The sequence below is a fragment of the Lichenostomus cassidix genome, unplaced genomic scaffold, assembly GCF_008360975.1.
Source record: "Lichenostomus cassidix isolate B80296 unplaced genomic scaffold, HeHo_3.0 HiC_scaffold_40, whole genome shotgun sequence".
NCBI classification, from domain to species: Eukaryota; Metazoa; Chordata; class Aves; order Passeriformes; family Meliphagidae; genus Lichenostomus; species Lichenostomus cassidix.
Window position 1 is genome coordinate 2449088 of NW_028147459.1, and position 10416 is coordinate 2459503.

General features: G+C 59.6%; 1 protein-coding gene across 1 annotated transcript in view; it reads right to left on the reverse strand.

The window, feature by feature from the left end:
* IKBKG (inhibitor of nuclear factor kappa B kinase regulatory subunit gamma) overlaps positions 1-10229 on the reverse strand; it is a 26552-nt gene extending 16323 nt beyond the window's left edge. The window contains exons 1-11 of the mRNA XM_085046209.1: positions 9996-10229; positions 7786-8339; positions 7299-7354; positions 7141-7185; positions 6128-6230; positions 4855-4964; positions 3209-3349; positions 2134-2230; positions 597-663; positions 463-518; positions 86-205 (exon numbers count right to left, since the gene is read on the reverse strand). Of these exons, the coding sequence (XP_084902335.1) occupies positions 86-205; positions 463-518; positions 597-663; positions 2134-2230; positions 3209-3349; positions 4855-4964; positions 6128-6230; positions 7141-7185; positions 7299-7354; positions 7786-8339; positions 9996-10104 (1458 nt within the window). The 5' untranslated portion in view covers positions 10105-10229. The remainder of the gene's footprint in view (positions 1-85; positions 206-462; positions 519-596; positions 664-2133; positions 2231-3208; positions 3350-4854; positions 4965-6127; positions 6231-7140; positions 7186-7298; positions 7355-7785; positions 8340-9995) is intronic.
* Between the last annotated feature and the right edge of the window lie 187 nt (positions 10230-10416).

The following is a 10416-nucleotide window of genomic DNA, read 5'->3' on the forward strand; positions in this document are numbered from 1 at the left end:
CCCAAAAAAAATCCCAAAAAATTCCAAAAAAATCCCAAAAAATCCCGAAAACCCCAAATTTCCCCAAATTTCCCCGAATCCCCACCTGGGCCTGCAGCACAGGGATTGTCTCCAGCGCTGCTCTTTGCCGCTCAGCCTCAGCCTTGAGGTGATCAATGAGCTCCTGCTTGAGAGCCAAAGCTGATTCTGCCGAGCGGAGCTGCTCCTGGGGACAGCAAAAATGTCACCTGAGTGTCACCTGTGTCACCTGTGTGTCACCTGAGAGATCATCTATGTGACCTGAGAGATCACCTGTGTCACCTGTGTCACCCTAACCACCTCAGTGAGCTCCTGCTTGAGAGCCAAAGCTGATTCTGCAGAGCGGAGCTGCTCCTGGGGACAGCAAAAATGTCACCTGAGTGTCACCTGTGTCACCTGTATGTCACCTGAGATACCATCTGTGTCACCTGTGTCACCCCAAACCCCCAGAGCAGCTCCTGCTTGAGAGCCAAAGCTGATTCTGCCGAGCGCAGCTGCTCCTGGGGACAGGAAAAATGTCACCTGAGTGTCACCTGTGTCACCTGGGGAATCACCTGTGTCACCATTGTCACCCTAACCACCCTCAGTGAGCTCCTGCTTGAGAGCCAAAGCTGATTCTGCCGAGCGCAGCTGCTCCTGGGTCACCTGGGGACAGCAATGTCACCTGAGTGTCACCTGTGTCACCTGAGATATCACCTGTGTGACCTGAGAGATCACCTGTGTCACCTGTGTCACCCTAACCACCCTCAGTGAGCTCCTGTTTGAGAGCCAAAGCTGCTTCTGCAGAGTGCAGCTGCTCCTGGGTCACCTGGGGACAGCAATGTCACCTGAGTGTCACCTGGGGGTCACCTGAGAGATCACCTGTGTGACCTGAGAGAGCATCTGTGACACCTGAGAGATCACCTGTGTCACCTGTGTCACCTGTGTCACCCTAACCACCCTCAGTGAGCTCCTGTTTGAGAGCCAAAGCTGATTCTGCTGAGCGGAGCTGCTCCTGGGTCACCTGGGGATGGGAATGTCACCTGTGTGTCACCTGGGGGTCACCTGTGTCACCTGAGATATCACCTGGGTGTCACCTGTGTGACCTGAGAGATCACCTGTGTCACCTGAAAGATCACCTGTGACAGGTCAGAGATCGTCGAGAGGTCAAATGGATCACCTGTGTCACCTCAGGGTCACCTGTGTCACCTGAGAGATCACTGAGATCATCTGTGTGACCTGAGAGATCACCTGTGTCACCTGTGTGTCACCTGGGTCACCTCAGGGTCACCTGGGTCACCTGAGAGATCACTGAGGGATCATCCATGTGACCCGAGAGATCACCTGGGTGTCAGTTGTGTCACCTGTGTGTCACCTGAGAGATCACTGAGGGGTCACTTGTGTCACCTGGGGAACCACCTGTGTCACATCACTGTCCCCTGTGTCACCTGGCCGTGTCCCACCTGGCTGTCTGTCCCCTATGTCACCTGTCAGGTGTCCCCCCCGGCTGTCCCCAGTGTCACCTGGCTGTGTCCCCACCTGGCTGTGCTTGTCACCTGTGTCACCTGGCTGTGTCCCCACCTGGCTGTGCTTGTCACCTGTGTCACCTGGCCGTGTCCCCACTTGGCTGTCTGTCACCTGTTTCACCTGGCTGTGTCTGTCCCCAGTGTCACCTGTCAGGTGTCCCAGCTGTCTGTCACCTGGCTGTCCCCAGTGTCCCCTGTCCGTGTCCCACCTGGCTGTGTGTCCCCAGTGTCACCTGTCTGTCCCCAGTGTCCCCTGTCGGTGTCCCACCTGGCTGTGCTTGTCACCTGGCTGTGTGTCCCCAGTGTCCCACCTGTCTGTCCCCAGTGTCACCTGTCAGGTGTCCCACCTGGCTGTCCCCTGTGTCACCTGTCTGTCCCCTGTGTCACCTGGCTGTGTGTCCCCACTGTCACCTGTCAGGTGTCCCAGCTGTCTGTCCCCAGTGTCCCTGTCCGTGTCCCACCTGGCTGTGCCTGTCACCTGGCTGTGTGTCCCCAGTGTCACCTGTCTGTCCCCAGTGTCCCCTGTCGGTGTCCCACCTGTCTGTCCCCAGTGTCCCCTGGCCGTGTCCCACCTGCCTGTCTGTCCCCAGTGTCCCTGTCGGTGTCCCACCTGGCTGCGCTTGTCCCCCTCCAGGCTGGCCTTGATGTGAGCATCGTACTCCTGGAACAGGTGATGGTAAGCGGCCTGGAGCTGAACCAGCTTGCGCCTGGGGACACAGGGGACATTAATGGGGACACTGGGGACAGTGAGGGACAGAGGGGACACTGGGGACAGTGAGGGGACATTAATGGGGACAGCAGGGACAGTGAGGGACAGTGATGGGGACATTAATGGGGACACTGGGGACAGTGAGGGACAGTGGGGGGACACTGGGGACAGTGAGGGACATTAATGGGGACATTAATGGGGACAGTGAGGGGACATTGGGGACAGTGATGGGGACATTGGGGACATTAATGGGGACATTGGGGACAGTGAAGGACAGTGAGGGACAGAGGGGACATTAATGGAGACAGTGGGGACATTAATGGGGACAGTGGGGACAGTGATGGTAAGCAGCTTGGAGCTGAACCAGTTTGCGCCTGGGGAGAGTGTGGGGACATTAATGGGGACAGCGAGGGACAGTGAGGGACAGTGGGGACATTAATGGGGACAGTGGGGACAGTGATGGGGACAGTGGGGACAGTGAAGGGACAGCGAGGGACAGCGAGGGGATATTGGGGACATTGGCAACATCAGTGGGGACAGGGATGGGGACATTGAGGACATTGATGGGGACACTGGGGACAATGGGGATATTGGGGGCATTGGAGGGACATTGTGACACTGAGGACATTGGGGACATCAGGGACATCGGGGTGTTGGGGACATTAATGGGGATGTTGGGGACATTGGGGATTTGGGGACAATGGGGACATTGGGGACAAGTGAGTGACAGTGGGGACATTGAGGGGATACGTGATGTCCCAATGATGTCCTCACTGTCCCCAACATCCCCAATGTCCCCAAATCCCCAATATCCCCATTGTCCCCAATGTCCTTATCACTGTCCCCATCAATGTCCCCAAATCCCCAGTGTCCCCAAAGTCCCCAATGTCCCCAATGTCCCCAATGTCCCCATTGTCCCCGCTGTCCCCACTGTCCCCATTGTCCCCAGTGTCCCCGCTGTCCCCATGTCACTCACTTCTCCTCGGTGGCTCCCCTCCTCTCCACGCGCAGAGCTGTCTCCAGGTTTGTCACCTGCAGCCTCAGCTGGTCCAGCTGCACCTGGTGGCCTTGGGCCACCTCCTCCAGCTGGTGACAGCGCTCCGCGTCACCTCGGGCCCTGTGTGACACACAGACTGTCATTGTCACCCATTGCCACCTCCTCCAGCTGGTGACAGCGCTCCGCGTCACCTCGGGCCCTGTGTGACACACAGACTGTCATTGTCACCCATTGCCACCTCCTCCAGCTGGTGACAGCGCTCCGCGTCACCTCGGGCCCTGTGTGACAGATTGTCATTGTCATTGTCACCCCTGGGCCACCTCCTCCAGCTGGTGACAGCGCTCCGCGTCACCTCGGGCCCTGTGTGACACATGGATTGTCATTGTCATTGTCACCCATTGTCACCCATTGTCACCTCCTCCAGCTGGTGACACCTCTCAGCGTCACCTCGGGCCCTGTGTGACACACAGACTGTCATTGTCATTGTCACCCCTGGGCCACCTCCTCCAGCTGGTGACACCTCTCGGCGTCACCTCGGGCCCTGTGTGACACATGGATTGTCATTGTCACTGTCATTGTCACCCCCTGGGCTACCTCCTCCAGCTGGTGACAGCGCTTGGCGTCACCTCGGGCCCTGTGTGACAGATTGTCGTTGTCATTGTCATTGTCACCCATTGTCACCCCCTGGGCCACCTCAGCGCCACCTCAGGCCCTGTGTGTGACAAACTGTCACCTGGAGTCACCCCAATGTCACCCGTTGTCACCCCCTGTGTCACCCTGTGTCACCCTGTGTCACCTCCCCCAGCGGGTGGCATGGCTGGGTGTCACCTCAGGCCCTGTGACAGACAGATTGTCACAGAATGTCACACACTGTCACCTCAATGTCACCCCCCGGCCACCTCAGTGTCACCTGGGGCTCTGTGACACTCAGCTTGTCACTCGGTGTCACCCAGTGTCACCCCACAGGTGTCACCCAGTGTCACTCTGTGTCACCCTCTGTCACCCCACAGGTGTCACCCTGTGTTGCTCCACTCTGCTCCTCTCCAGTGTCCCCAGCTGTTCCCACTGATGTCCCCAATGTCCCCACATGACCCCAGGATGTCCCCAATGTCCCCAATGCACCAATGTCTGCATCACTGTCCCCACTGTCCCCATCCCTGTCCCCATACTGTCCCCTCACTGTCCCCACTGTCCCCTCACTGTCCTCAGTGTCTCCTCACTGTCCCCACTGTCCCCTTGCTGTCCCCACTGTCCCCAGTGTCCCCTTGCGGTCCCCACACTGTCCCCTCGCTGTCCCCACTGTCCCCTCACTCTCCCCACACTGTCTCCACACTGTCCCCTCCCTGTCCCCTTACTGTCCCCACTGTCCCCTCACTGTCCCCACTGTCCCCATTAATGTCCCCATGGCTGTCCCCATGACTGTCCCCATTAATGCCCCCATTAATGTCCCCAATGTCCCCATGGCTGTCCCCTCTGTCCCCATGCTGTCCCCTCTGTCCCCATGCTGTCCCCATGGCTGTCCCCATGGCTGTCCCCATGGCTGTCCCCATGGCTGTCCCCATGCTGTCCCCATGGCTGTCCCCATGGCTGTCCCCATGCTGTCCCCTCTGTCCCCTCACTCTCACCGTCTCTCCAGCTGCTCTCTCTCCGCTCTGCTCCTCTCCAGTCGGTTTTGACTCTCGCGGAGCTCAGCCAGGAGGGATGTCACCTGGGCCTGGAGCTGGCACTTGTCCTGCTGGGGACAGGGACAGGGCAATGTCACCCTCAGTGTCACCACAGTGTCACCTGGGCCTGGAGCTGGCACTTGTCCTGCTGGGGACAGGGACAGCACAATGTCACCCTCAGTGTCACCACAGTGTCACCACAGTGTCACCTGGGCCTGGAGCTGGCACTTGTCCTGCTGGGGACAGGGACAGGGACAGTGACAGGGACAGCACAATGTCACCACAGTGTCACCTGGGCCTGGAGCTGGCACTTGTCCTGCTGGGGACAGTGACAGGGACAGTGACAGGGACAGCACAATGTCACCACAGTGTCACCTGGGCCTGGAGCTGGCACTTGTCCTGCTGGGGACAGTGACAGGGACAGTGACAGGGACAGCACAATGTCACCACAGTGTCACCTGGGCCTGGAGCTGGCACTTGTCCTGCTGGGGACAGGGACAGGGACACTGTGACCCCCTGGGGACAATGACAATGCCAGTGTGACCCCCTGGACCTTGTCCTGCTGGGGACAGTGACAGTGGGAATGTCACCCTCGGTGTCACCTGGGGTCACCTGCTCCTTGTCCTGCTGGGGACAGTGACAGGACAATGTCATCCCCTGGGGACAATGACAATGTCACTTCAGTGTCACCTGAGTTGTGTCCTGCTGGGGACAATGACAGGACACCTGGGGTCACTGTCACCCCTCAGTGTCACCTGGGCCTTGTCCTGCTGGGGACACCCCCTGTAGGTGTCCCTGATGTCCCCAGTGTCCCCATTAATGTCCCCAATGTCCCAACGTCCCCAATGTCCCCAGTGTCCCCATTAATGTCCCCAGTGTCCCCAGTATCCCCAATGTCCTCCATGTCCCTGATGTCCCCAGTGTCCCCATTAATGTCCCCAGTGTCCAATGTCAGTGTCACCCTAATGTCCCCTGTCCCTTGTCCTGCTGGGGACAACCCCTGTAGGTGTCCCTGATGTCCCCAGTGTCCCCAAATCCCCAATGTCCCCATTAATGTCCCCATTAATGTCCCCATGTCCCCATTAATGTCCCCATTCATGTCCCCATTAATGTCCCCACTGTCCCCATTCATGTCCCCATGTCCCCATGTCCCCATTAATGTCCCCATGTCCCCATTAATGTCCCCATTCATGTCCCCATTAATGTCCCCATTAACGTCCCCCAGGCTCAGTACCTCCAGCTGGCGCCTGAGGCTCTGCAGCTGCAGCTCAGCCGAGTGGGAAATGTCCTGAGCATGGAGCTCCGCCAGGGACAGCTGGGAGCGCAGGGCCACCACCCTGGGGACAGGGACACGGTCACCAGGGTCACCTGAGTGTCACCATGGTGTCACCAGGGTCACCAAACCCACCCACAGTGCCAGGGACAGCTGGGAGCGCAGGGCCGCCACCCTGGGGACAGGGACAGGGTCACCTGAGTGGCACCATGGTGTCACCTGAGTGTCACTGACCCACCCGCAGTGCCAGGGACAGCTGGGAGCGCAGTGCCACCACCCTGGGGACAGTCAGGGTCACCAGTGTGCCACCAGGGTCACCAAACCCTGCCCGGTCCCACCCACAGTGCCACCAGCCTGGGGACAGGGACAGGGTCACCTGAGTGTCACCAGGGTCACCAGTGTCCCCAGGGTCACCCAGCCCTGCCCAGCCCCACTGCAGTGCCAGGGACAGCTGGGAGCGCAGTGCCACCAGCCTGGGGACAGGGACAGCTCAGGGTCACCACGGTGTCACCAGGGTCACCAAACCCTGCCCAGCCCCACCCACAGTGCCACCAGCCTGGGGACAGCGACAGCTCAGTGTCACCAGGGTCACCATTAGGGTCACCAGAGTGTCACCAGCCTGGGGACAATGTCACTATGGTGTCACCAGAGTCATTGACCATCACTGATCCGCTGCCAGCTGGGACCTTAATGCCACCAGCCTGGGGACAGCGACAGCTCAGTGTCACCTGAGTGTCACCAGGGTCACCAGAGTGTCACCAGGCTGGGGACAATGGCACCTGAGTGTCACCTGAGTGTCACCACGGTGTCACCAGGGTCACCAAACCCTGCCCAGCCCCACCCACAGTGTCACCAGCCTGGGGACAGTGTCACTGTGGTGTCACCTGAGTGTCACCAACGACACTAAACGGTCACCAAAATGTCCCCAAAGGCTCCCAAAATGTCCCAAAGTGTCCCCAATGTCCCCAACTCACTCAGCCTCAGCCTCTGCCAGGCGCTGCCTCAGTTTCTCCTCGGAGCTGTGGGGACATCGGGGGACGTTGGGGACATCAGGGGACATTGGGGGGAGGCAGGGGGACATTGGGGACATCAGGATGTCCCCAGTGTCCCCAGGGGTGGGGGAGGGGCTCACCTGGGCTCCGGGACAGCAGGGACATCGTCGGGGGGAGGGGACAGCGAGCGGGGGGGCTGTGGGGACATTGGGGACATTGAGGACATTGAGGATATTGGGTTTGGTTGGGGTTGGGGTTGGGGTTGGGGTTGGATATTGGGGACATTGAGGACATTGGGGACATTGGGGACATTGAGGACATTGAGGACATGAGAACATTGAGGATATTGAGGGACGTTGAGGGACATTGAGGATATTAGGGACATTGGGGACATTAGGGATGTTGGGGACATCAGGGGACATTGGGGACATCAGGGGACATTGAGGGACATTGGGGACATGACGGACATCAGGGGACATTGAAGGACATTGGGGACATGAGGGGACATTGGGGATGTTGGGGATGTTGGGGACATTGAGGGACTTTGGGGATATTAGGGACATTAGGGACATTCGGGACATTGGGGACATCAGGGGACATCGGTGCCACCAGCAAAGCCACACCCACCTCACTGCTGTCATCGCCGCTGTCCCTGGCGATGTCCCCAACGTCCCTGCCGCTCTCCAGGCCATCCTTCATGTCCCCACGGGTGTCCTTGACGTCCCCATGGCTGTCCCCGGCGCTGTCCTTAATGTCCCTGGCGCTGTCCTTGATGTCCCTGGGGGTGACCTTGATGTCCCTGGGGGTGTCCTTGATGTCCCTCGAGTTGTCCCTGATGTCCCTTGAGTTGTCTCTGCTGTCCCCCTGGGTGTCTCTGCTGTCCCCAAGGCTGTCCCCACGGCTGTCCTGGCTGTCCCCGCGGCTGTCCGGGGTGTCCCCGCGGCTGTCCCGGCTGTCCCCACGGCTGTCCCGGCTGTCCCCACGGCTGTCCTGGCTGTCCCCAGTGTCCGGGGTGTCCCCGCGGCGCTGTCCCCGCGGCTGTCCCCGCAGGTGCAGCACCAGCTCCCTGGCCTGTCCCCAGCGTCCCCAGAGCAGCTCTCTCTCCCCGCGGCGCTGCAGCTGCAGTTTGCGCAGCTCCTCCAGCCGCAGCCGCAGCGACTCCGTGCAGTGACACAGCGCGCCTGGGGACAGCGGGGACAGCACGGTGTTGGGGACAGCAAGGGGACAGTGGGGTGTTGGGGACAGCGGGGACAGCGGGGTGTTGGGGACAGTGATGGGGACTTTGGGGTGTTGGGGACATTGGGGTGTTGGGGACATTGGGGGTATTGAGGACATTGGGGATGATGGGGACATTGGGGTGTTGGGGACATTGGGGACATTTGGACATTCAGCACATTGGGGACACTGGGGACATTGAAGGGATTGGGGACATTGGGGGTGTTGGGGATATTGGGGATGTTGGAGACAGCGATGGGGACATTGGGGATGTTGGAGGGATTGGGGACATTGGGGTGTTGGCGATATTGAGGACATTTGGACATTCAGGACATTGGGGGTGTTGGGGACATTGGGGACGTTGGGGACATTGGAGGGATTGGGGACATTGGGGTGTTGGGGACAGCAGGGGACATTGGGGTGTTGGGAATATTGGGGATGTTGAGGACATTGGGGATGATGGGGACATTGGGGTGTTGGGGACGTTGGGGACATTTGGACATTCAGGACATTGGGGGTGTTGGGGACATTGGAGTGATTTGGGACTTTGGGGACATTGGGGACATTGGGGGTATTGAGGACATTGAAGACAATGGGACATTGAGGGCATTGGGGACATTGGGGGATTGGGGACATTTGGGACTTTGTGGGTGTTGGGGGTGTTTGGGACATTGGAGGGATTGGGGACATTGAGGATGTTGGGGACATTTGGGACTTTGGGGACATTGGGGGCGTTGGGGACATTCAGGGGACACTGGACACATTGGGGACATCAGGGATATTGGAGGGATTGGAGACATTGGGAATGTAGAGGGGAAATTAGGGACATTGTGGGGACATTGGGGACATTGGGGGCTTTGAGAGTGTTGGGGAGATTGGGACACTGGGGACACTGGAAGGACTGGGGACATTGGGGACATTGCAAGGATTGGTGACACTGGGGACATTGGCAATGTTGGGGACACCGGGAGGAACAGAGTAGATTGGGGACACTGGAGGGACTGGGGACATTGGGGGCATTCAGGGGACATTGGGGATGCTGGGGACATCCCACAGCTCTCCCAGTCCAAACCAGTCCAAACCAGTTCCCTTTTCTCCCCAAAATCCCCATTTTTCACCCTAAAACCACCACGAGTTTCTCTCCCAGTCCATCCCAGTTCCCTCCCAGTATAACCTAATCCCATCCCAGTCCATCCCAGTTCAACCCCAATCCTCTCCCAGTCCCTCCCAGTCCATCCCAGTCCCTCCCAGTATATCCCAGTCCATCCCAGTTTGTTCCCAGTCCCTCCCAGTCCATCCCAGTATAACCCAATCCCATTCCCAGTCCATCCCAATCCATCCCAGTCCCCTCCAGTCCCTCCAGTATAACCCAGTCCCATCCCAGTTCCCTCCCAGTCCCTCCCACTCCTTCCCAGTCCCTCCCAGTATAACCCAGTGCCCCCCAGTCCCTCCAGTCCCATCCCAGTCCATCCCAGTTTGTTCCCAGTTTGTTCCCAGTTCCCTTTTTCTCCCCAAAATCCCCATTTTTCACCCGAAAACCACCACGAGTTTCCCTCCCAGTCCCTCCCACTCCCCCCCAATCCCCTCCCAGTCCCTCCCAGTATAACCAGTCCCCCTCTCACCCCTCAGCTGCCGGTTCTCAGCCCTCAGGCTCTGCACTGCCTCCGCCAGGCTCTGCTCCGCCTCGGGCTGCACCATCTCCGCGCTCCTCCGCCAGCGCCCGCCGCTCATCGGCGGCTCCGCCACCACCGCCGCCGCCTCGGCGCCAAACGCGGCGGGTTTGGGGGCAAAACTCGGCGATTTTTGGGGCAAAATTGGGAGATTTTGGGGTAAAGTTTGGGGATTTCCGCGAGCCCGGCCGGCGCCGCCACTTCCTGCTTCCGGCGGCAGCGCGTGACGTCAGCACGCCCCGCTGGACTTCCGCCCGGCGGAGCGCAATGGCGGCGCCATGGCAACGCGGAGGGGGGAGCGCGCTGATTGGTTACGCCTCCAGGCTAAGCCCCGCCTACCCCCGGCGGTGATTGGGCGGTGAGGGGCGAGGCT